At 61.8% G+C, this 20,749-nt stretch overlaps 2 protein-coding genes across 6 annotated transcripts in view; one reads left to right on the forward strand and one right to left on the reverse strand.

Annotated features, from left to right (window-relative positions):
* The first annotated feature begins 902 nt into the window (after positions 1 to 902).
* MFAP2 (microfibril associated protein 2) lies at positions 903 to 6,802 on the forward strand. 2 transcript variants are annotated; one of them, XM_019982626.2, is made up of 9 exons: positions 903 to 1,010; positions 2,727 to 2,870; positions 4,196 to 4,285; positions 4,456 to 4,482; positions 4,592 to 4,678; positions 4,799 to 4,843; positions 5,922 to 6,009; positions 6,120 to 6,193; positions 6,353 to 6,802. In XM_019982626.2, exons 2-9 carry the CDS (start codon positions 2,834 to 2,836, stop codon positions 6,454 to 6,456), a joined length of 552 nt encoding a protein of 183 aa, XP_019838185.1. In that variant the 5' UTR covers positions 903 to 1,010; positions 2,727 to 2,833; the 3' UTR covers positions 6,457 to 6,802. The 2 variants fall into 2 exon arrangements, with proteins under 2 accessions (XP_019838185.1, XP_019838192.1); XM_019982633.2 differs by having other exon boundaries at positions 4,199 to 4,285.
* Positions 6,803 to 7,971: 1,169 nt separating this feature from the next.
* The window catches only part of CROCC (ciliary rootlet coiled-coil, rootletin), a 44,461-nt gene continuing 31,683 nt past the window's right edge, over positions 7,972 to 20,749 (reverse strand). For all 4 annotated transcript variants that reach the window (XM_070778127.1, XM_070778124.1, XM_070778121.1 and 1 more), the window contains 10 exons: positions 15,571 to 15,740; positions 15,236 to 15,356; positions 14,900 to 15,063; positions 12,870 to 13,085; positions 11,795 to 12,019; positions 11,278 to 11,427; positions 10,810 to 11,010; positions 10,444 to 10,575; positions 9,148 to 9,312; positions 7,972 to 8,477 (listed from right to left, as the gene is read on the reverse strand). In XM_070778127.1, coding sequence (XP_070634228.1) covers positions 8,391 to 8,477; positions 9,148 to 9,312; positions 10,444 to 10,575; positions 10,810 to 11,010; positions 11,278 to 11,427; positions 11,795 to 12,019; positions 12,870 to 13,085; positions 14,900 to 15,063; positions 15,236 to 15,356; positions 15,571 to 15,740 — 1,631 coding nt within the window. In that variant the 3' untranslated portion in view covers positions 7,972 to 8,390. The remainder of the gene's footprint in view (positions 8,478 to 9,147; positions 9,313 to 10,443; positions 10,576 to 10,809; positions 11,011 to 11,277; positions 11,428 to 11,794; positions 12,020 to 12,869; positions 13,086 to 14,899; positions 15,064 to 15,235; positions 15,357 to 15,570; positions 15,741 to 20,749) is intronic.

Genomic DNA, 20,749 nt, shown 5'->3' on the forward strand with positions numbered 1-20,749 from the left:
TGGGTGAGGGCCGTTTGGGAAGGCCTACTGCTGCTGCTTGGCCGCTCAGCCGTGTCCCACTCTCTGTGACCCCGTGGACTGCAGCCCGCCAGGCTCCTCTGTCCCTGGGATTCTCCAGGCAAGAATGCGGGAGTGGGTTGCCATTTCTTCCTCCAGGGGATCTTCCGGACCCAGGGATGGAACCAGCATCTAGGCGGGCAATGGCAACCCCACTCCAATACTCTTGCCTGGAAAATCCCATGGAAGGAGGAGCCTGGTAGGCTGCAGTCCATGGGGTCGCTCAGAGTCCGACACGACTGAGCGACTTCCCTTTCACTTCACTTTCTTTACCACTAGTGCCACGTGGGCAGGCCTAGATGGCAGGTATCCGGGACTCAGGATTAGAGGTGGGGGCTTGGCGGGCTGCGGGTGGGGAGTTAGCTGTGTGAGGGAAGGGTGGTGGGCTCACTCCCTGAAGGGAACACCTTCCGGGGCCGGGGCCGGGGAAGGTCAGGAGGCTGTGATTCTGGACTTAAATCCTCACTGAGTTTGGGGCCCTAGGGACATGGTGGGGCCAGGCCCGGTAGCCTGTGGCCGGTGGGTCCGCAGAAACGCTGGTTATGGAAGCCCGCTGCGGCCGCAAGCTGCCTGGGGAGACGCAGGAGGCCCGGGAGGGCGTCCTGGAAGCCGGGAGAAGCCGGAGCGGAGGGCAGGGCGCGCGGTCCCCTTCGGGAGGCTGGCTCGGTCCTGTGTCCGGCGGAGGCGGTACGCCCGCCTCACCGCGTTGACAGCGGGCCAGGCGGGATGGGGACAGGACGCGGGCGCATCCTGCACGGTGCGAACTTCTGAGAAGACGTGAGGCCGGCCCCGCGCCCCCCGGAGCACGGCGGCCCGGCGGCGCTCGCGTTAGGACCCAGCGGATCCGGGAGGGAGGGCGGCGCCCGCCCCGTCGGGGGCCCGGAGCGGGGCGCGGGGGGCGGAGGGGCGGCTCGGCGGCGCGCGGACTCGGAGCGGCGCGCAGGGACCCGCAGGTAGGCGCGGGCCGGGCAGGGGTGGGGGCCGGGGCTCCGAAGTCGGCAGGCCCCCAGGGGCTGAGGGGCCCGGGTCCGGGGGCCGTCTAAGCAGATGTAAGAGGGCGCCGGGAAGCCTGGGTCCTCTGGAGGGGCGGCTTTTGTCTTCCCGGAGGAGGGAGGTGGCGGCCGGCGGGGGTGTCCGCGGGGCGGCGGGGACGGAGACAAAGGGCAGGGCCGGCCGGGCCCCCGGGGTGCGTCCCCGGCCCGCTGGGCCGCCCCCTCGTCCCTCAGGGTCGGCCCCCCTCCCCGCCCGATCGCCCACCGTCTGGACGCGCTTGCAGACGCGTCTCCTGGAGGGGCCCCCTCTCCGCGCGGACTCTCCTCGGGACGGCCTGGCCAGGGGCCCCTTCTCCCAGCGAGCCTGGGCGCCCCATGCGGGGGCCTTCGAGGCTTAGGAGGTGCTCTGGGGACAGACAGAACCCCCACCAACCACCTCCCCAGCTGCGGCCTTCCAGTGGTGACAGCGCCAACCAGCCTGGGAGCCAGATGGGGGCAGGGAGGACTTGAGGGGCGCTCCAGGCCTTGGGTCCCCGCGCGAGGAGGAGGCCGAGAGTTTTCAGAGTGGACGCCTGGCCTGCGGGGCAGCTGGGTCAAAGGCCTCAGCTTCCCCACCCCTTCCTCACCCCTTCCTCACCCCTTCCCTCCTCAGTAAGGCTTGAGAGGGAGTGAGACGGGGAATGTGTGCGGTGACCGGGTCACAGAAGGAGAGGTACCAGGTCTCTGCCCCGTCCCCCCTCTCCCTTGAGTCCCCGCGGCCTGGAGAGGGCAGGGTTAGGCAGGCAGTTTTCCAGTTACCCGCCTGGAAGAACTCCTCATGTTGTGGGAGGGCGGGCCCCGGTGGGTGAGCTCAGGACTCCCTCCCAGCCCCCCGGCGGAAGGCGGGCAGTCTGGAGGCTGCCCCCCACTGCGCTGGGGCTGGCCGTGAGGACTTTTCGACTCTGCCAAGTCCACCTTGGGGCCAGACTGGAGACGGGACTCACCCAGAGCTTCAAGAGCCTGCCCCCTCCCCCCAAACTATGCTTGTGACACTCGTCACAGTCATACCGTCTCAGGCGGTCCAGAGCCCCTGGGCTGGGGGACTGTGGTCCTCTTGAGCGCTGCCCTCCAGGCTCGGGAGAGACGCTCTTCAGACCCCACCCTGAGTGCTTCCTGCCCAGCAGACAAATAGCCCTCAGTCTCGTGAGTGTGTGATGGAATCAGCCAGGTCCTGGGCGGCCTGGCAGGAGGCGTCTTCGAGGGGCGGGAGCCGGCGGGGCTCATGTGGTTTCCTGCTGAGCAGGATGCCTGGGCCCCCGGGCTAATTGGGAGCAGGTGTCGGTCTGGCTGACTGCTGGGTCTGGGCTGTGAAGTTAGTTGGGCAGGACTGGGGTCCCAAGGATGGGCCTGGGGTTGTGGTCTGGGCACTAGATTCCTGGTTAAGTGCTGAGCAGAGGGTGGGCATTGGTGTGGCGGGGAGAGCAGGGGCAGGGATTAGAAATGTCCGTGGAGTGTGGGCGAGCAGGGTAGGGTCCGTTGTCACAATCGGCTCTGGAGCCGGGGGGAGGCGAGTCCCTCAGGTCCTGAACGCCCAGTGGGCTCTCAGGGACAGATCCCTCCAAAGTGGTTGCTGCCCCCGAGGCCTGCCCTCTGTGACCCTCGTCTGCCTGGCCTCTGTTCTGGGCCCCCCTTCTCCAGGCTGAATTCTGGGAGCAGAAGCGGCCGTGCGGCCCTGGGGAGCAGCTCGCCCCTCCTCTTTCTCCAGCTGTCCCCAGACACCTGCCCAGCGTGCTCACTGAGCAGTCATGAGAGCTGCCTCCCTCTTCCTGCTCTTCCTGCCTGGTAAGTGGCACTGGGCTGGTGGGGCTCCCGCGTGGGTGCAGGCAAGGGGCTGGCCGCCAGCTCTTGTCCTGCGGCCGGAACTGTATCCCGAACCCCAGGGCCTGCTACCTCTTGGACCACAGACTGGACTGGCCAACCCCCCAGAGTCTGGAGGCATCTCCGGGTGCCTCCTCAACCCTCCGCAGCAGCAGGCTCGGCCCAGGCACCAGGAGCCATGCTTTTCCTCTCACTGCCTGGTCCTCCCGGGAGCCGATGTGCAGGAATGGAGGCCCCTAAAAGGGGGTCTGAAGGCCTGGGATTTGCACTCCCTTGGGGCCAGCTCAGCGACAGTCCTGACCTTGGAGAGGCCCCTGGTTGTCACATGAGAGTTGTTAGCGGGGATCACAAAGGGCCTGCCAGGCCTAACATTCGCTCATTTAACAGATACCTGTGGAGCGCCTACTCTGTGCCAGGCGCTGGGATAGGCCCTGGCGATGCAGTGACCAAGCGGCAAACGCCTGCCTTGCGTGCTGGTGCCCTGCCGGCCTAGAGAAGGGCGAGATGATAAACGTCAGGTTGTGCTGGGTGCTGTGATGGAAACAAACAGGAGGACGCGATGGTGCGGGTGGGCGGCCAGCGAAGGCCTCTCTTACTTTTCATATTAATTTCTTTGGCTCTGCTGGGTCTTACAGCACATGGGACCCTCAGGCCTCGTTGTAGCTCGTGGCATCTTTCACAGTGGCCTTAGTCGAGGCATGTGGGCTCCAGTTCCCTGACCAGGGATTGAACCCGGGCCCCGTGCTGGGAGCACAGAATCTCAGCCGCTGTACCGCCCGGGCAGTCCCAGGCGCTCGGTCACTGTCCTGTCCCACTCTTGGTGACCCCGTGGACCATAGCCCACCAGGTTCCTCTGTCCGTGGAATTTTCCAGTGCAAAACACGGGCGTGGGTGGTGTTCGTTTCCCACACCAGGGGATCTTCCCGACCCAGGGATTGAACCTCAGTCCCCGGCATTGAGCCACCTGGGAAGCCCCCAAGCAGAGCAGAAACTTCAGTAGAGACATGAAGGAGGAGAAGTTAACCAGGCTCTCAGGCCCAGGAAGAGTCCAGTGAAAGGCCCTGGGCAGGCAGGAGCGGCCAAGAGCCAGCAAGGGGGAGCTGGTCAGGGAGGCGGCCCAGGACCAGGGCGTGTCAGGCCTTTGTGGACAAGGAAGCCGTTTGCGTCCTGTGAGTCTGAGTCTGCTGGGATCTTACGGGCCCACCCGAGGGGCTTCTGCCGTCCTCAGGGGTCCTCAGGCCCCTGCTGCCCCTCCCTGCTGGCGCCCCCTCAGCTCTGTCTCCCCACAGCAGGCCTGCTGGCTCAGGGCCAGTATGATCTGGACCCCCTGCCTCCGTACCCAGACCACGTGCAGTATACCCACTACAGCGAGCAGATCGGTAAGCCCGCCGCCCACCCCCAGGCCCCCCCAGCCTGCTCCCCAGATCGGCGTGGCTTGGCCGAGGGTCAGGCGGGGCAGTGGGAGACGGGCTTTCAGGGCTGTGGGCCCTGGCTGCAGTGTGCGTGGGGGCTAGCCTGACCCCCGCCAATTCCACATCTTTATTTCCAGAGAATCCGGACTACTATGACTACCCAGGTAAAGGACTGAGCGTAGGGCAGCGCGGGCAGGCAGCAGGGTGGGGAGTCCGTTGAGGCCTACGGCGCCTACGGGAGGGAGCAGACCCCTTTACCGCCTTTCCCGGCAGAGATGACCCCTCGGCCGCCCGAGGAGCAGTTCCAGTTCCAGTCCCAGCAGCAAGTCCAGCAGGAAGTCATCCCTGCCCCCACCTTAGGTAGGCCACCAGCTCCAGCCAAGCCTGGGGGTGCGGAGGGCTGCCCGGGGCTGGAGGAGGCGACCCCACCCTGCCCAGGACCGTCCCAATGGTCTCTGCCTGCCTCTCCCCCAACTCTAGAACCGGGGACTGTGGAGACGGAGCCCACGGAGCCGGGACCTCTGGGTAAGAGAGACAGAGGGAGCCCCAGGAGTTAGGGGGTGGTGAGTTACAGGGTGATGGGGGTCCCAGGAGGTCAGAGACAGAGTGGGGCCCTGGAGTTAGGGGGCGGTGGGGGGCCCAGGAGGTCAAAGACAGAGGGGTCCCTGGGAGTTAGGGGGTGGTGGGAGTTACAGGGTGGTGGGGGTCCCAGGAGGTTGGAGACAGAGGGGGGCCCTGGAGTTAGGGGGTGGTGGGGGGCCCGGGAGGTCAGAGACAGAGGGGGCCCCGGGAGTTCGGAGGCACTGGGGGGCCCAGGAGGTCAGAGGTGGGCCCCGGGAGTTAGGGGGCACTGGGGGGCCCGGGAGGTCAGAGACAGAGGGGGCCCCGGGAGTTCGGGGGCACTGGGGGGCCCGGGAGGTCAGAGGTGGGCCCCGGGAGTTAGGGGGCACTGGGGGGCCCGGGAGGTCAGAGACAGGGGGGGCCCTGGAGTTAGGGGGTGGTGGGGGGCCCAGGAGGTCAGACGCAGCCAGGCCCCTCGCTCTTGCTGGGTAGGTGGTGGGCTGGGGGCCTTGCAGAGGTGCCCCTGCTTGACGTCAGCAGGGACCCTGGCAGCTCCGGAGACCCCTCTGCCCTGCACTGGGCAGGGGGCTGGACTGGCCGTGGCCTTGGGAGGAGCCTCTAGTCCCAGACACAGGGGAGTGGCTGGCAGGAAGCCCCCTAGCGAGTGGTGCTCTGGGGCTTCCCAGGCTCAGCGGGACTGTCCCAGCCAAGAGCCCGCCGGCCTGTGTGTGGGGGCCCCTGGGCCTGTGTGTGGCTGTAGGTTTGTTTGAACTTAAGTCTGTTTGGACATAGGTCTCTTGGTGCGGTTGTGAGTTTGCATGTGTATGAATGTATTGGATAAAACCGGCAGCCTGGGAAGGTCTGGCAGTGCTGTGTGCGTGCATTGGCGTGTGTGTCTTTGTGTGTGTGTTCGTGTGTCTAGGCTGGGCCTTAGGGTGCAGGGGTTCCTGGCCCCGAGAGCCAGTCTCTGTGGGGGTGCGGCTGGAGGCGGCCCCCGGCTGTGAGCCACGAGCTCAGCCCCCTGACCCCACCTGTCACCCAGACTGCCGCGAGGAGCAGTACCCGTGCACCCGCCTCTACTCCATACACAAGCCCTGCAAGCAGTGTCTCAACGAGGTCTGCTTCTACAGGTGAGGGGTGGGGCTCCAGCCAGCCCCGAGGGGCGGGGACAGACCCCCAGGCCGGGGGTGGGTGCGGGGTCCTCCCCCCGGGGCTGAGCCCTCCCGGCCTGTCCCCTCAGCCTCCGCCGCGTCTACGTCGTCAATAAGGAGATCTGCGTCCGGACGGTCTGCGCCCACGAGGAGCTCCTGCGGGGTAGGAAGCCCCCACCCCGCCCCTCCCGCTGCTTATCAAACGTGGGTCGGACGTGGGTCCTGTCTCATCCTCAGACGGCCCCTCACCAGGGCTGGGGCGCGCGGCAGTTCCCTCACCTGGCCGCGCGCTGACCCCAGCTCTTCCCCGCCCTCCCCACAGCTGACCTGTGCCGTGACAAGTTCTCCAAGTGCGGCGTGCTGGCCAGCAGTGGCCTGTGCCAGTCTGTGGCGGCCGCCTGTGCCAGGAGCTGTGGGGGCTGCTAGGGGGAGCTGGCCCCCCGCCAGCCCGGGGCCCCCAGGCTCTGCCTGACCTGGTGCTTTCCCCCCGTCCGACGTTCCTCTCGTCTTGTTAGAGGGCTGCGGGCCTGGGGCCACCCCCGGAGCCTCGAGGGGGCTCCCGAAGGGCTAGTCTCTGCCTCCGGGCGGGGGACGACCCGGGTGCTCTGTGGGACCTGGGCCCCTGCCATGCCTCCCTGTCCCCCTCCAGGACCGTCCCCACCCCCGAGGTAGGCTGTGACCCCCACCCCAGCTGGTCTGCTTGAATCTCCTACAGCCCCTGGGCGGAGACCACCTTTGTTTTATACAAAATTAAAAACAGGTTTTTACGAAAGACGCGGAGTCCCTTTTTCAGCGGGGAGTGCAGAGATGGCCGGGGCCTCCAACCCTGCCATCCTCCCCGAGGCTGCCCGGCCTCCTTGGGGAAGGGCCGGTTCTGGCGACCGTGGCCTTGGCAGTGCCAGCTCAGCTCTGCCCAGAAAGGTGGGCCCTGACAATCGCCCCACCCCGGGCTGTGTGTGTGTTGCCGGAGGCTGTATCAGAAACGGAAGGTTCAGGAACGTGGCCTCCTCACTTTCAGGGCTGTGTGTGGGGTCTGAGTCCCCCGTCACCGGGGAAGGGCCCCGGCAGGGTGGAGGCCGCCTGTGCAGGGGTCTGAGGGTGCTACAAGGTCGGGTCGGGGGGCTCTGGCGTCAAGGGCGTTTGCGGGGAGGGAGGCCCAGTGCATTTCAGGGGGCAGAAGCAGGCCGGCCGTTTGAACAGCGCCCTCTGACAAGCACAGGGAGACGAGGCTCCGTCTGAGGGCTGGCACACAGCCCTCTTTAAGCCTCTAACCAAGCCTGTGTGGCGGGCATGGGTGGCGTTCCCATCTTACAGAGGGGAGACCAAGCCTAGAGTCAGTACTGAACTCCCCACCCGCCGGGGTCCACGGCGGTCGGTCAGTGGCAGGGCAGACCCTGATGCCGCTGGGCTGCGTGGGCTGAGAGGCAGTTCTCCCAGAAAACACAGGCTAAGCACCTGCTGTGTGCTCCCGCATCACCGGCCTGGGAGGCAGTTTCCCACCTTACCGATGAGCACACTGAGGCTGACAGCTGAAGCAGCTGTGCCCAGGATCACCCAGCGGGGCCCGGCGGGATGCCAGGTCCGCCCCCAGGCCTGCCCTCCTTCACCGTGCCGCCTGGAAGGCCTGCTGGTGCTCGGGGGGTGCACCTGTCCTGAGGAGGAGCCAGAGGAAAGGGCGGAAAGCTTCAGTTGGCAAGAGCAGAGCTGGGCCCAGCCCCAAGCCTCGATGGCTCCGTCTGTTAAATGGGTGGATGGCCCAGGACCCTGGAGGCCTCCCCAGCCCGCCGTCCCGTGAGGTTGTTCCTTACCTTTCTGCAGGGGCCTTTCTAAAGTCTCCCCCACGTCCCTGCGCACCCCTCACTAGGGGACCCCAACCCTCTGGCCCCAGGGCCCTCCAGTCTCCCCATCTCCCAGGAGGCACGTTAACAGCAAGAGGACACATCTGTACAAAGCGTTCTTTAAAAAATGGGGTTGTTACAAAAACAACAATTCTGAACAGTTAACATCGTAAAAAGGTATAAAAATACAGCAACTCTGAACTCTGAGGAACCTACTGACAAACACTGAACTAAGATGGACAGACCTCTGAGCAGCCACAGTGCCTGCCCCAGGCCCAACTCTCACGGCCAGCACGCCTGCGCCCAGGCTCAGCCAGGGACGGGTCCCTCCAGCCCAGCCCTCAGGGGGCCCCCAAGGGGGTGGCTCTGACAGGCTGGAGCCCCGTCCTGGCCCTGGCACCCCGCCCCTCGCCCCTCACCCCCACGAGCTCCGGCCCAGGCCCCCTGGACTGCGCTGAGGGCGCCCCTCCCATCTGGCCCTCCCATCAGGGTCCCGTCGCTAGGATGCCAGCGGAGAGGTGCTCACTTCTCTGGGGGCCCGGAGGGCGAGGAGAAGGAGGCTGAGTGCCTTCGAAGCTCCTGCTGCAGCTGCCCCTTCAGCGTGGACACCTGGAAAAGAACAAGGAAAAAGGGCCCACCAGGCCCAGCCTGGGCTCAGAGCCAGGGAGAGGGCAGGGACCCCAGAGGGCCCAGGGAAAAGCCAGGTGTCCTAGCAGCCCAGGAATTCCCTCCCCTTCTTGTTCGGCTCCACAGAGCGGCTGGGCCTCTCTGGACTGCCCGGCCTCTCCTTGGGAGCCCCATCCCCTCTCACCACCAGGACAGGCCTGGTGCTAGCTGGACTCCAGGGCGGACCTGGGCCCCGGCCTGACCCACGGGGCAAGCCTTGCCCTGCAGACGTGATGGGGACGATGGTCACGGTGAGCCTGTGAGCTCAGCTCTCCCAGGAGGAGCGCCCTTCGGACTCCAGCTGTTGCTCTCAGGGAAAACGGCCCCTTGAGCCCCCGGGACTGTGAGTCGCTAGGTTATCCTGAGGCCAGCTGTGCCACTCTCAAGACAGCCTGCCCAGGCACAGAGCTATGGAGAGGGGACTGAGGTCCAGTGACCTCACTCGCGCCCCCGTGTCCAGCCATGGCTGACACCAGCCCAGGTCCACCCCGACCATCTCAGTTATGGACACCCCGGAGCACCTAAGCCCGAAAGGCGCAAGTGGCAGTGAGACCCGCCCTCTCCCGCTCCCGCCCCGCTCCTGGCTCAGCTTCCTGACGGAGAACCCGCGTACCTGCTCCTCCAGCCCCCGCACCCTCTGCCGGTGGGCGCGCTCCCGCGCCTCCAGCGCGCGCTCCGTCCGCACCTGGGCACCGCGCAGGCGCTCCACCTCCTGCTGCAGCTCCGCTGCCTCCAGCCCAGCTGGGCTGTGGTTCTGCTCCAGCGCCGCCACCTGGGCCTGCAGGAGGGGCCGCCGGTCAGGCCTGGGGCCGCAATGCGCACGCACATGTACGCGAGTATGAAGGGACAGGCCCTCTCTGGGTGGAAGCCCAGGGGTCCCTACGGGCAAAGCAGGGCTTGCAGGACCAGAGCTTTGTCTTACCCCACCCAGCCCTCCTGGCCTGCGAATCCTGAGTCAGGTTGCTGAGTGATCCACTCAGGAGCGCGCACGCATACACACACACACAGATGTTCAAATGCAGAGACAAGCCCGTATACATACAGTCATACAAGCAAGCATGTAACAACCTGTGTTCACATGAATGTGCGCATGTGTCCAAAAGCCCAATACTCTCATATACGCACCACACACACGCACGTCCAAGAAGACACCCAGGGCTCCCCGGGGGGCTCAGTAGTGAAGACTCCACCCACCAGGGCAGGAGCCACGGGTTTGATCCCTGGTCCTGGGGGATCCCACACGCCACAGACCAACTGAGCCCCTGCGTCACAACTGCTGAGCCTGGGCTCCAGAGCCCGCGTGCTGCAACTGCTGAGGCCCACACGCCCCAGACCCCGTGCGGCAACCAGGGAGGCCGCTTCAGTGAGAGGTAGGGCGTCACAAATAGAGGGGCCTCTGGACCCAGAGGAAGCCTGCAGCAATGAAGACCCGGCACAGCCACAAATCAAAGTATTCAAAACCGAAGACATCTGTACACAAAGATACACCATGCAGATAACATCCTATACCTAGACATGCCACATACACGCACAAGGTCCACGCTACACGCATGGGAGTCTGCTCGCGTACACTCGTAGCTCTCTTTGGCTACAAGGATGAGCACACGCCCACAAGTGTGAGCACACACCCACAAGTGTGAACACACACAAGCACGACCACACAAGTGTGAGCACACCCGCAAGTGTGAGCACACCCCCAAGCGTGAGCACACGTGCATGTGCGCTGACAGGCCTTTAGCATCTCCGTCTCTCTCCATTTTGGAGAGGACCCCCTCCCTCTGAGGCCTGGCTCTGGGCCACACCCTCAGGACTGTCTGGGCTTGCAGGTTGTAGGGACGGGGAGCTGGGTCCTGGGCTACAGAGGGGCAGAGGGCCAGGGTGTCCAGGGCGGGGTGGGCAGCGCCGAGACCTCCAGCAGCTGGATCTGCCTCTGGGCCTCAGCCAGCTCCAGCTCTGCCCCCGTGAGCGTGCGGTCCAAGCGGCCCTTCTCCACGTTCAGACGCACCGTGTCCTCGTGACTGCAGAGCTTCTCCCTTTCCACCTAGGAGGGGAGGGCAGGGGCATCAGGGTGCCAGGGGAGGAGGGAGGTCCTGGGCGGGGCATCAAAGTGCCCAGGGAAGGAGGGAGGTCCCAGGGAGGGCATCAGGGTGCCCAGGAAAGGAGGGAGGTCCCAGGGTTCTCAGGGAGGGGTGCTGAGTTAGAGGGGGCGGGGCCAGCGGGCAGCAGGGCTGGGACCCAGGGGCAGCCCAGGGAGGGCCCGAGGGGCACGGCCCACCTTGTCCAGCGTGCTCTTAAGGGCTGCCCGCTCCTTCTCCAGACGCAGGGCTGAGCGCTCCGCATCCCGCTTCTCAGCCTCCAGCTGGGCCAGGGCGCGCTGCAGGCTCCCCAGGCGCTCCTGCAGCTGCCGGCGCTCGTCCTGCACCTTCTGGGCCGTGTGCAGAGCCACAGCCTCAGCCTCCTGCCGCTGCCGCAGCGCCTACAGAAAAAGCCAGCAAGCCTCTGACCCCTGGGGCCTCGGGGTGGGCATCCAGAGCCCCATCATGCTGGGGGTGATGAGGCCAGCTGCCCGGCCAACTCACGAGATGAGGCTGTTATTAGGAGGCCCACAGCGGGGAACAGTCCCTGGGACCTCAGTCTGCACCTGAGTAATGGGGACACGGATGAAGGAGCCGCGGTGCCTCCTGGAGGCGCGGCCCAGCCGTGGGAGGAGGTGGAGCTGAGTGGGAAGGGCCCTGGCCCTCACCTCCTGCAGCTGCTGCCGCTGCCCCTCGGCCTCTGCCCGCCGCAGCTCCAGGTCGGCCAGCTCGCCCCGCAAGGTCTGCAGCTGCTCGCCCAGGGAGCTGCTCTGCTTCCGCGCCTCGGATGATGCCTGCCGCGCAGCCTCCAGCCGCTCCTGGGGGAAAGGGGGCGGTGCCAGGCTGCCTGGGGGCCCTGGGCAAAGGGCTCCCCGCTGCCCGGTACCTCCAGGCCAGGCTCAGAGCCCAAAACACGGGCAGTCCTCTCACCTGCATGGTAAGCCAGAGTGCAGGCCTGGCCACGGGCCCCCACAAGGCGGGGAGCCCCCAGACCCCAGCCCTGCTCCTGCGGGCCTGACCCGGGGCCCCACACCCCATCCTGGCCGTCGTGACCACCCCCACCCTCCTCTCACTGGCCAATCTGCGTACTGGGCCAGCACCCCCACAAAGGGCACACCCACAGATGGCTCCCAGGGGCCAGCTCTCCACCACGTCCCCCACAGCTGGGCCCTGGGGCCCCCATACTTGGAGCACTTGGCGGTCATGTTCACAGGCAGTCAAAGCCTTCTGCAGCTGAACGTTCTTGTCCTGGGTGCTGGCAAGGCTGGCACTGCTCTGGGTCAGGGCCTCCGTCAGACCCTGCACCTTGTCCCGCAGGAGGCCCTCACTCTCCTCCACCTTGGCCAGGGCTCCGCTCAGCCGCTCTACCGTCAGCTGCAGAGTGCTTGCCTTCCTCTCGCCGTCTGCCACCTGGGGGAGGACGGATCAGGCGGTCCAGGTGTGCCCAAGCCAAGCCCTGCCACCTCTCTCCAGGCCTTTGTCACAGACACTCCTGGTTCCCAGGCGCTCCCACAGGCTGTGCCAACAGCTGCCTGGCCCGAGGCGCACTGCCAGTTAAGTGCCCTCTTGCAGGGCACCGTCAACCCAGTTGTCCCAGAAGACGCACTGCCAGTTAAGTGCCCTCTTGCAGGGCACCACCAACCCAGTTGTCCCAGGCCCTGTGGTGGTCTCCGCACTGCTATGGAGGAGAAAGGGTAACCACCACCCCCTGACAGTTTGTGTGTTCTTGGCGTAGGCGGGTGATGGCGTAGGGCTAGAAGAGCTGCTGAACATTCCAGTTAGCGCTGAGCTTCCTGGCAGCCAAGGCAAAAACAGAAAAACCAAGCACCTCCCTGCTGGCCCAGAGGCTAAGGTGCCGCACTCCCGATGCAGGAGACGTGGGCTTGATCCCTGGTCAGGGAACTCGACCCCACCTGCTATGACTAAGACTTTGCATGCCACAACGAAACATCCTGCATGGCTCAACCAAGCCAGTGCAGCCAAAATGGATACATATTTAAAGAAAGAAAAGAAAATGAGTGAAGTCTCTGTCTCTCCATACACCTCCTTTCAGAGCAGACTCCATCATCAAACAGTCAAGTCTAGTTTTTGCCCTGCCCCTGCTTAGCTCCGTGATCGCGGGCAGAGACCTCAGGTCTGCGAGCCTCCATGTGCCCATCTGGGAAATGGGGTGATGACGATACACACGCTGCCTCGCAGGGCTGCTGGGAGAGCGGGGCCCCCATGACGCCCTGGCTCGGGGCAGGTCGGGGGGACCCACCTGCCTCTGCAGCAAGTCCGCCCGCTCCTGGAGGGCCTGCACCTGCACCTCCCGGTCGCTCAGGCCCAGGCGGCTGCGCTGCAGTTCCCCCTCGAGTGCGCGCCGCTGCAGCTCCAGCTTGACGCTGCGGCTCTCGGATGCGTCCAGCACCTCCTTCAGACGCCGCTTGTCGCTCTCCAGCTTCGCCTCGTTGGCCTTCATCTTGCTGAGCTTCTCCTGGGGGTGGGGCAGGGTGATGGCAGACCACCCATGCCCCCCACACCCTTCAGGGCCCGTGGAGAAAGCGGGGGGCGGCCTGGAAGGGGCTGGCCCAACCACTCACCATGGGATCAGGGGTCAGCCCCTGACTCTCCTGGGGCCTCAGTGCCCCCCTGTTCACGGGGTTACTCGGGGACCCCAGGGCACTTTCCAGCTCCGCCCAAATCTCACGGGCCATGAGGTCCAGGCTCAGCCTCCCTCCCTGCTCCCTATTGCACATCCAGGGAGCCCACACCTTGGGTGCTCACAGAGCGCTGGGGGGTGGGGTGTAAAAGTGCAGACTCCAGGGCCTCCCTGCTCTGCCCCATGGCGCTCTAGAGGGCAGCCCAGAGCTGCCTGGCGGGTAGGGGCCCAGGGTCCCCCTGGGTTGTAGGGGATGATGGTCCTTCCCACCCCAAGCAGGACGAGCCGGTGAGGGGGCCTGGGGATTGGGGACAGGGCAGGAAGACAGACCAGAGCCCCTTTCTCCTGTCACCATTCCAGAGCTGGGCAGGTCACGGGGCTGCTCTGACCACAGCCCCCCAGGCCTGGCCCCCCGTCCGTGGGCTCGAGCCCCAGCCCTGCCGTGTCTGGGCCCCGCTGCCCCACACTGGCTCCTGCCCAGCTTTGTTCCTGGCCACCTCCCGCGCCCCTGCGGCTGGGCCCACGGCCAGAGCTGGAGCCGCAGACACAACAAGCCAGCTCAAGCTCGGCCCGGAGCCAGAGGCTGGGGGCGGGCTGCGGGGGCAGGCAGGAGGGCCAGGGGAGAGGGGGGATCTGTGCCTGCAAGAAGAGCTCAAGGCTCCAGCAGCCTGACCGTCAGTACCAGGGCCCGTGTGCCTGCCCCAGACACACACACACACACAGGGACACACAGGCATCGCCCAGACACACATAAACCCCCAGAACAGCCCTGGTGTGACTACACAGAGACAAAGGAAACAGGCCCTGTGAGCACCGTCCGTGAGTTCCCAGTGTGCGTGCACGGCCTCCAGGAGAGAATTACTTGTCTCCCCCTTTCATAGATGAGAAAACTGAAAACCACAGGGCGAGGCAAGAACTCAAACCCATGTCTGTCAGCTGTAAGTGCCCAGAGTCTTTCTTCTATAGCCTAATGACCTCAGCGTGAAACCAGACAACAAAATCTGAACGTGCTTTTGGAGAAAGTCACAAGCCAATCACTTCAATGGGTGCTGAGAGACCCACGCAGACAGAACACAGACATGCACGGGAGCACTCACAGGCATCCACGCACAGGAGCACGCATGGGAGCACTCACTGACACACAGGCAGGGAGCACTCACTAACATCCATGCACTGGAATGCTCAGACACCCACGCACGGGAGCACTCAAGGGAGCACTCACAGGTATCCACACACGGGAGCACACAGACACCCATGCATGGGAGCACACAGACACCCACACATGGACATCCTTGTGTGGGAGCACTCACTGACACACAGGCAGGGAGCACTCACAGACACCCATGCACAGGAGCACTCACAGACACCCACACACGGGAGCACTCACAGGTATCCACACATGGGAGCACTCACAGACACACACACACGGGAGCACACAGACACCCATGCATAGGAGCACTCACAGACACCCACACACGGGAGCACTCACAGATATACATGCACAGGAGTAGTCACAGACATCCACTCATGGACAGGAGCACTACAGATACCCACACACGGGAGCACTCACAGGCATCCACTCACGGGAGCACTACAGACACCCCCGCAGGCATATCCAGGCCCCCACCCGCCGCCCTCCCCCTGCCTACCTGGCTGGCCTGGAGCTCGCTCTCGGTGGCCTGCAGGCTTCTCTCCAAGGTGGCCACGCGGTCCAGCACCGCCCGGCGCTCCCGCTCAGCCCGCCGCGCGTTCTCCTCCTGCTGCACCAGCTCGGCCTGCACCCCGCTCAGACGCCCATCCACGCTGCGCCGGGCTGCGGCCCCAACCTGGCCCGTCAGGCTTGGCCGAGACCTGAGCCCTTGGAGCCCTGGGGGTTGGGGGTCTGGACGCGAGGTCTCCCCACAGAAGGGTCCCCTGGAGGAGACCACCTCCCGCCTCCGTGGGAAGAGCCCAAGAGCGAGGTGAGGATGCTAGGGTAGACTCACCTTCCTCACTCTCGACCACGGCCTTCTCCAGCTGCCTGGCCCGCAAGGCCGCGCCGTCCCGTGAGGCCTCCGTCTCAGCCAGCTGCTGTCTCAGGGCGCTCGTCTGGATGCGAAATTCATCCTGCAGCCCGGGGGTCGGGCGGGGAGGAGACCGGGGAGGAGACCCAGCTCTGACTGCGGCTCCCTCCGCAGCCCCTCGCCCCTCACTCGCTAACCCTGGGCCCCCTCCGCAGCCCCTTGCCTCTCATCCGCTCTCTCTGGGCCCCCTCCGCAGCCCCTCGCCCCTCATCTGCTAACCCTGGGCCGCGGCTCCTATGCAGCCCCTTGCCCCTCACCCGCTCTCTCTGGGCGCCCCGCAGCTCCTGCACGAACTCTTGCAGGGCCCCCCGCACTGCTTCCGGGTCCAGGTCTGCAGGTGCTGGGGAGATGGCCGGTCCTGGGGAGGGCGGCTGGGACCCGGGGCTGCGTTCCATGGGGTCGGGGCTACTGAGCCCTTCCACGCTTCCTAGAGGAGGAGACACGCTGGGGGACACAGGAGCCACTGGCCTCTGCTGTCTGCGGGGTGTCTGCACCGTCCCAGCGCATCGTGCCTACTGTGCCCCGCCGCCCCTGTGAGCTCCCCGGGGCACCTGCTGGGTCCACTCAGCCTCTCGCTTCACCTTCGATCAGCACTCACAACCCTCAAAATCACACCCCTGTGCTGGCCACCCCCTGCTGCTTCCCTAGCATCAGTCTCTCTCCTCATAAGCTGGCCAGTTGATACCACCCACAGCCACCGTGCTCTACAACATTCCTCCCTACAAAGGCGCTGGGGTCTGTGCATGTGCTATTCCCTTCTCTCCCCAAGACTTCTCTGGCCCATTCCTTTAGGCCTCAATGTAAAGAACACTCCTCAGAGGCCTCCCTGACCCCAGCCTTGGGTGGGGGTGAGCTCCTTCCCACCTCCTGGGGGTCCAGTGTCTGCCCCCCACCCCCAGACCACAAGCACCATGAAGGCTGCATCCCCAGGGCCCAGTCTGTGGGCAGACACTCCCTCGCTTCATTACCTCCCTGTACTGATGGCTAAGGGCTTCCCTGGTGGCTCAGATGGTAAAGCATCTGCCTACAGTGCAGGAGACCCAGGTTCACTCCCTGGGTCAGGAATATCCCCTGGGGATGGGAATGGCAACCCACTCCAGTATTCATGCCTGGAGAAACCCATGGACAGAGGAGCCTGGAGGGCTACTGCCCATGGGGTCGCAGAGTCGGACATGACTGAGCGACTAACACGCGCTCTGAGAGCTCACAATGTGAGCATCTCCAGATGCTGGACCAGCGCTTTCCATACGCCACCTCTTTCCATCCTCACAGTAATTCCCTGAGAGGTAAGGCCCAATCTTCCCCCTTCACAGGCTGCACAGGCTCAGAGCAGATTCAGTCAGTTCAGTCGCTCAGTCGTGTCCGACTCTTTATGACCCCATGAACCGCAGCACACCAGGCCTTCCTGTCTATCACCAACTCCTGGAGCTTGCTCAAACTCATGTCCATCAAGTAGGTGATGCCATCCAACCATCTCATCCTCTGTCGTCCCCTTCTCCTCCTGCCTTCAATCTTTCCCAGCATCAGGGTCTTTTCCAAGGAGTCAGTTTTTCGCATCAGGTGGCCAAAGTATTGGAGTTTCAGCTTCAACATCAGTCCTTCCAATGAATATTCAGGACTGATTTCCTTTAGAATGGACTGGTTGGATCTCCTTGCAGTCCAAGGGGCTCTCAAGAGTCTTCTCCAACAGCACAGTTCAAAAGCATCAATTCTTCAGCGCTCAGCTTTCTTTGTGGTCCAACTCTCACATCCATACATGACTACTGGAAAAACCATAGCCTTGACTAGACAGACCTTTGTCGGCAAAATAACATCTCTGCTTTTCAATATGCTGTCTAGACTGGTCATAGCTTTTCTTCCAAGGAGTAAGCATCTTTTACTTTCATGGCTGCAGTCACCATCTGCAGTGATTTGGAGCCAAGAAAAGAAAGTCTGCCACTGTTCCCATTACTTCCCCATCTATTTGCCATGCAGTAATGGGACTGGATGCCATGATCTTAATTTTCTGAATGTTGAGTTTTGATCCAACTTTTTCAGTCTCCTCTTTCAGTTTCATCAAGAGGCTCTTCAGGCCCTCTTCGCTTTCTGCCATAAGGGTGCTGTCATCCGCGTATCTGAGGTTATTGATATTTCTCACTTCAATCTTGATTCCAGCTTGTGCTTCACCCAGCCCGGCATTTTGCATGGTGTACTCTGAACATAAGTTAAATAAACAGGGTGACAATATAGAGCCATGACGTACTCCTCTCCCAATATGGAACCAGCCCACTGTTCCATGTCTGGTTCTAACTGTTGTTTCTTGACCTGAATGCAGATTTCTCAGGAGGCAGGTCAGGTGGTCTGGTATTCCCATCTCTCAAAGAATTTTCCAATTTGTTGTGATCCACACAAAGTCTTTGGCATAGTCAATAAAGCAGAAGTAGATGATCTTCTGGAACTCTCTTGCTTTTTCTGATCCAACAGATGTTGGCAATTTGATCTCTGGTTCCTCTGCCTTTTCTAAATCCAGCTTGAACATCTAGAAGTTCACGTATTGCTGAAGCCTGGCTTGGAGAATTTTGAGCATTACTTTACTAGCGTGTGAAATGAAAGCAATTGTGTGGAAGTCTGAACATTCTTTGGCATTGCCTTTCTTTGGGATTGGAATGAAAACTGACCTTTTCCAGTCCTGTGGCCATTGCTGAGTTTCCCAAATTTGCTGGCATATTGAGTGCAACACTTTCACAGCATCATCTTTCAGGATTTGAAATAGCTCAACTGGAACTCCATCATCTCCACTAGCTTTGTTCGTAGTGATGCTTCCTAAGGCCCGCTTGACTTTGCATTCCAGGATGTCTGGCTCTAAGTGAATGATCACACCATCATGGTTATCTGAGTCATGAAGATCTTTTTTGCATAGTTCTGCGTATCCTTTCCACATTTTCTTAAGTGATTTGCCTGGCCTCAAAGCTTGGAAGATCCAGGGCTGAGACTGGAATCCAGGTGCCCCTATTTCCCTGCAGAAAAACAAACTCTGCTTGGGAGATGATGGGCAGTGAAAAGGGGGGGCAGGGCAGTCAGGACGGCAGGACGGCACCTAGAGGTCAACCTGGGAACTGCAGGACGAGGAGTCCGCCTGCCCTTAGCATCCTCTGCCCAGTGACACCCTAACGGCCTCGTAGCTCCGTGAGCACCCAAAGGACCCAGAGCAGGACATGGACTCACTGCCTCATCCGTCACAGTGAAGCCAGCACCTTGTGGGGGCCCGCAAGGTCTGCCTGAGCAGGTCCCGTGGCCGTCACTCCACCCCTCTCCACCTTGCCCACTGCATCCTGGCTGCCCGGTGGCCTCTGTGGGTCGCAGGGCGGGGGACCGCCACTCGGGACCCACCCACTCGCCCGCAGCCTCTTCTCCCTTCTTTCCCTACCGACCACCTCCTCAGTGAGGCTCTCCCTGCCCTCCCACACAAACCCCGAGCCCACAGCGCTGCCTTATCTTTAACAACAAGCATTTTCTTATTTCTTTTGCCACACTGCACAGTTTGCAGGATCTTCATCCCCTGGCCAGAGATCAAACCCCTGCCCCTAGGAGCACAGAGCACTAACCAGTGGGAAGCCAGGGAATTTCCCCAAACACTTTTATTGTGATAAGACAAATATAACGAAACAGGGCTCCCTGACCATCTTTAAGTGGCATTAGTCATATTCACACTGTTTATATGAGCATCACCATCATCTGTTTCTAAATCCTTTCCATCACCCTGTTATGAACTGCATTCCCTCAAAATCCGTATGTTGGAGTCCTAACCACCATGCCTTAGAATTGGACCTTATTTGTCATGAGTTAAGATGAGGAGTCGTGTCTGACTCTCTGCAACCCCATGGACTGTAGCCCACCAGGCTCCTCTGTCCATGGAATTCTCCAGGCAAGAATACTGGAGTGGGTTGCCACTCCCTTCTCCAGAGAATTTTCCAGACCCAGGGATGGAACCCGAATCTCCCACACAGCAGGCAGATTCTGTACTGCCTGAGCCACCAGGGAAGCCCCATACTGGAGAAGGATGGACCCTAATCCAATATGACTGGTATCCTAATAAAAGGGGACATTTGGGGGACTTCACTGGGAGGCCAGTGGCTAAGACTCCATGCTCCCAATTCAGAGGGCCTGGGTTAGATCCCTGGTCAGGGAACTAGATCCCACATGTTGCGACTGAGACCTGGCCCAGCCACAAAGCGGGGCCTGGACACACCCTCAAGGAGAGCTCCAGGTGAAGACGGGGCACGCTCCGCCGCCAAGAAACTCCCACAGGCTTCGAGCCTGGAGCCAACTCTTCCCTCACTCTGCAGAGGAAGGGCCTAGGACTTCTGGCCTCCAGACCCACGAGACACAAATTTCTCTTGTTTAAGCCACTCAGTTTGTGCTGCTGTGTTACAGCAGCCCCAGCAGACAAATACAACTGCAAACTCCATAACCAGTGAGCAGTAATCCTCCCTTCCCCACACCTCTGGCAACCTCTAAATTCTGTCTCCATGAATGTCTATTCTAAATGTTTTCTATAAGTGTAATTATACTATATTTGTCCCTTTTTTTTTCTTTTGGCCATGCCAAATGGCTTACGGGATCTTAGGTCACTCACCAGGGATCGAACACACACCTCCCCATGCAGTGGAAGTGCCGAGTCTTAACAACGGGATCCCAGGGAAGTCCTTATATTTGTCCTTTTGTGACCAGCTTACTTCACCTAATATAACCCTATTAAAGTTCATCCATGTCGCAGCACAGATCGAGATGACCCTCTTTCTTAAGGCTGAATAAACTCCGTTGTATTCAAACACTACCTTAGCAACTCACCTGCTCACGCACACTCTGAGACGGTGTACAATGTCTATCTATTCAAATACTACATTAGCAATTCACCTGCTCATGCACACTTTGAGGCGGTGTACAATGTCTATCTATTCAAACACTACATTAGCAACTCGCCTGCTCACGCGCACTCTGAGGCGGTGTACAACGTCCACCCAGTGCCTCTTTTCAATTCTCTTGCGGATATACCTAGGGGTGGAACTGTGGAGTCATATGGTAATTGGGCTCCAAAATCACCGCAGACAGTGACTGCAGCCACGAAATTAAAAGATGCTTGCTTCTTGGAAGGAAAACTATGACAAACCTAGACACCATTAAAAAGCAGAGACATCACTTTGCCAACAAAGGTCCGCATAGTCAAAGCTACGATTTTTCCAGTATCCATAAACAGATGTGAGAGTTGGACCATAAAGAAGGCTGAGCACTGAAAAATTAATGCTTTTGAATTGTGGTGTTGGAGAAGACTCTTGAGAGTCCCCTGGACTGAAAGAAGATCAAACCAGTCAATGCTAAAGGAAATCAACCCTGAATATTCATTGGAAGGACTGATGCTGAAACTCCAACACTTTGGCCACCTGATTCGAAGAGCTG

The sequence above is a fragment of the Bos indicus genome, chromosome 2, assembly GCF_029378745.1.
Source record: "Bos indicus isolate NIAB-ARS_2022 breed Sahiwal x Tharparkar chromosome 2, NIAB-ARS_B.indTharparkar_mat_pri_1.0, whole genome shotgun sequence".
NCBI lineage: Eukaryota > Metazoa > Chordata > Mammalia > Artiodactyla > Bovidae > Bos > Bos indicus.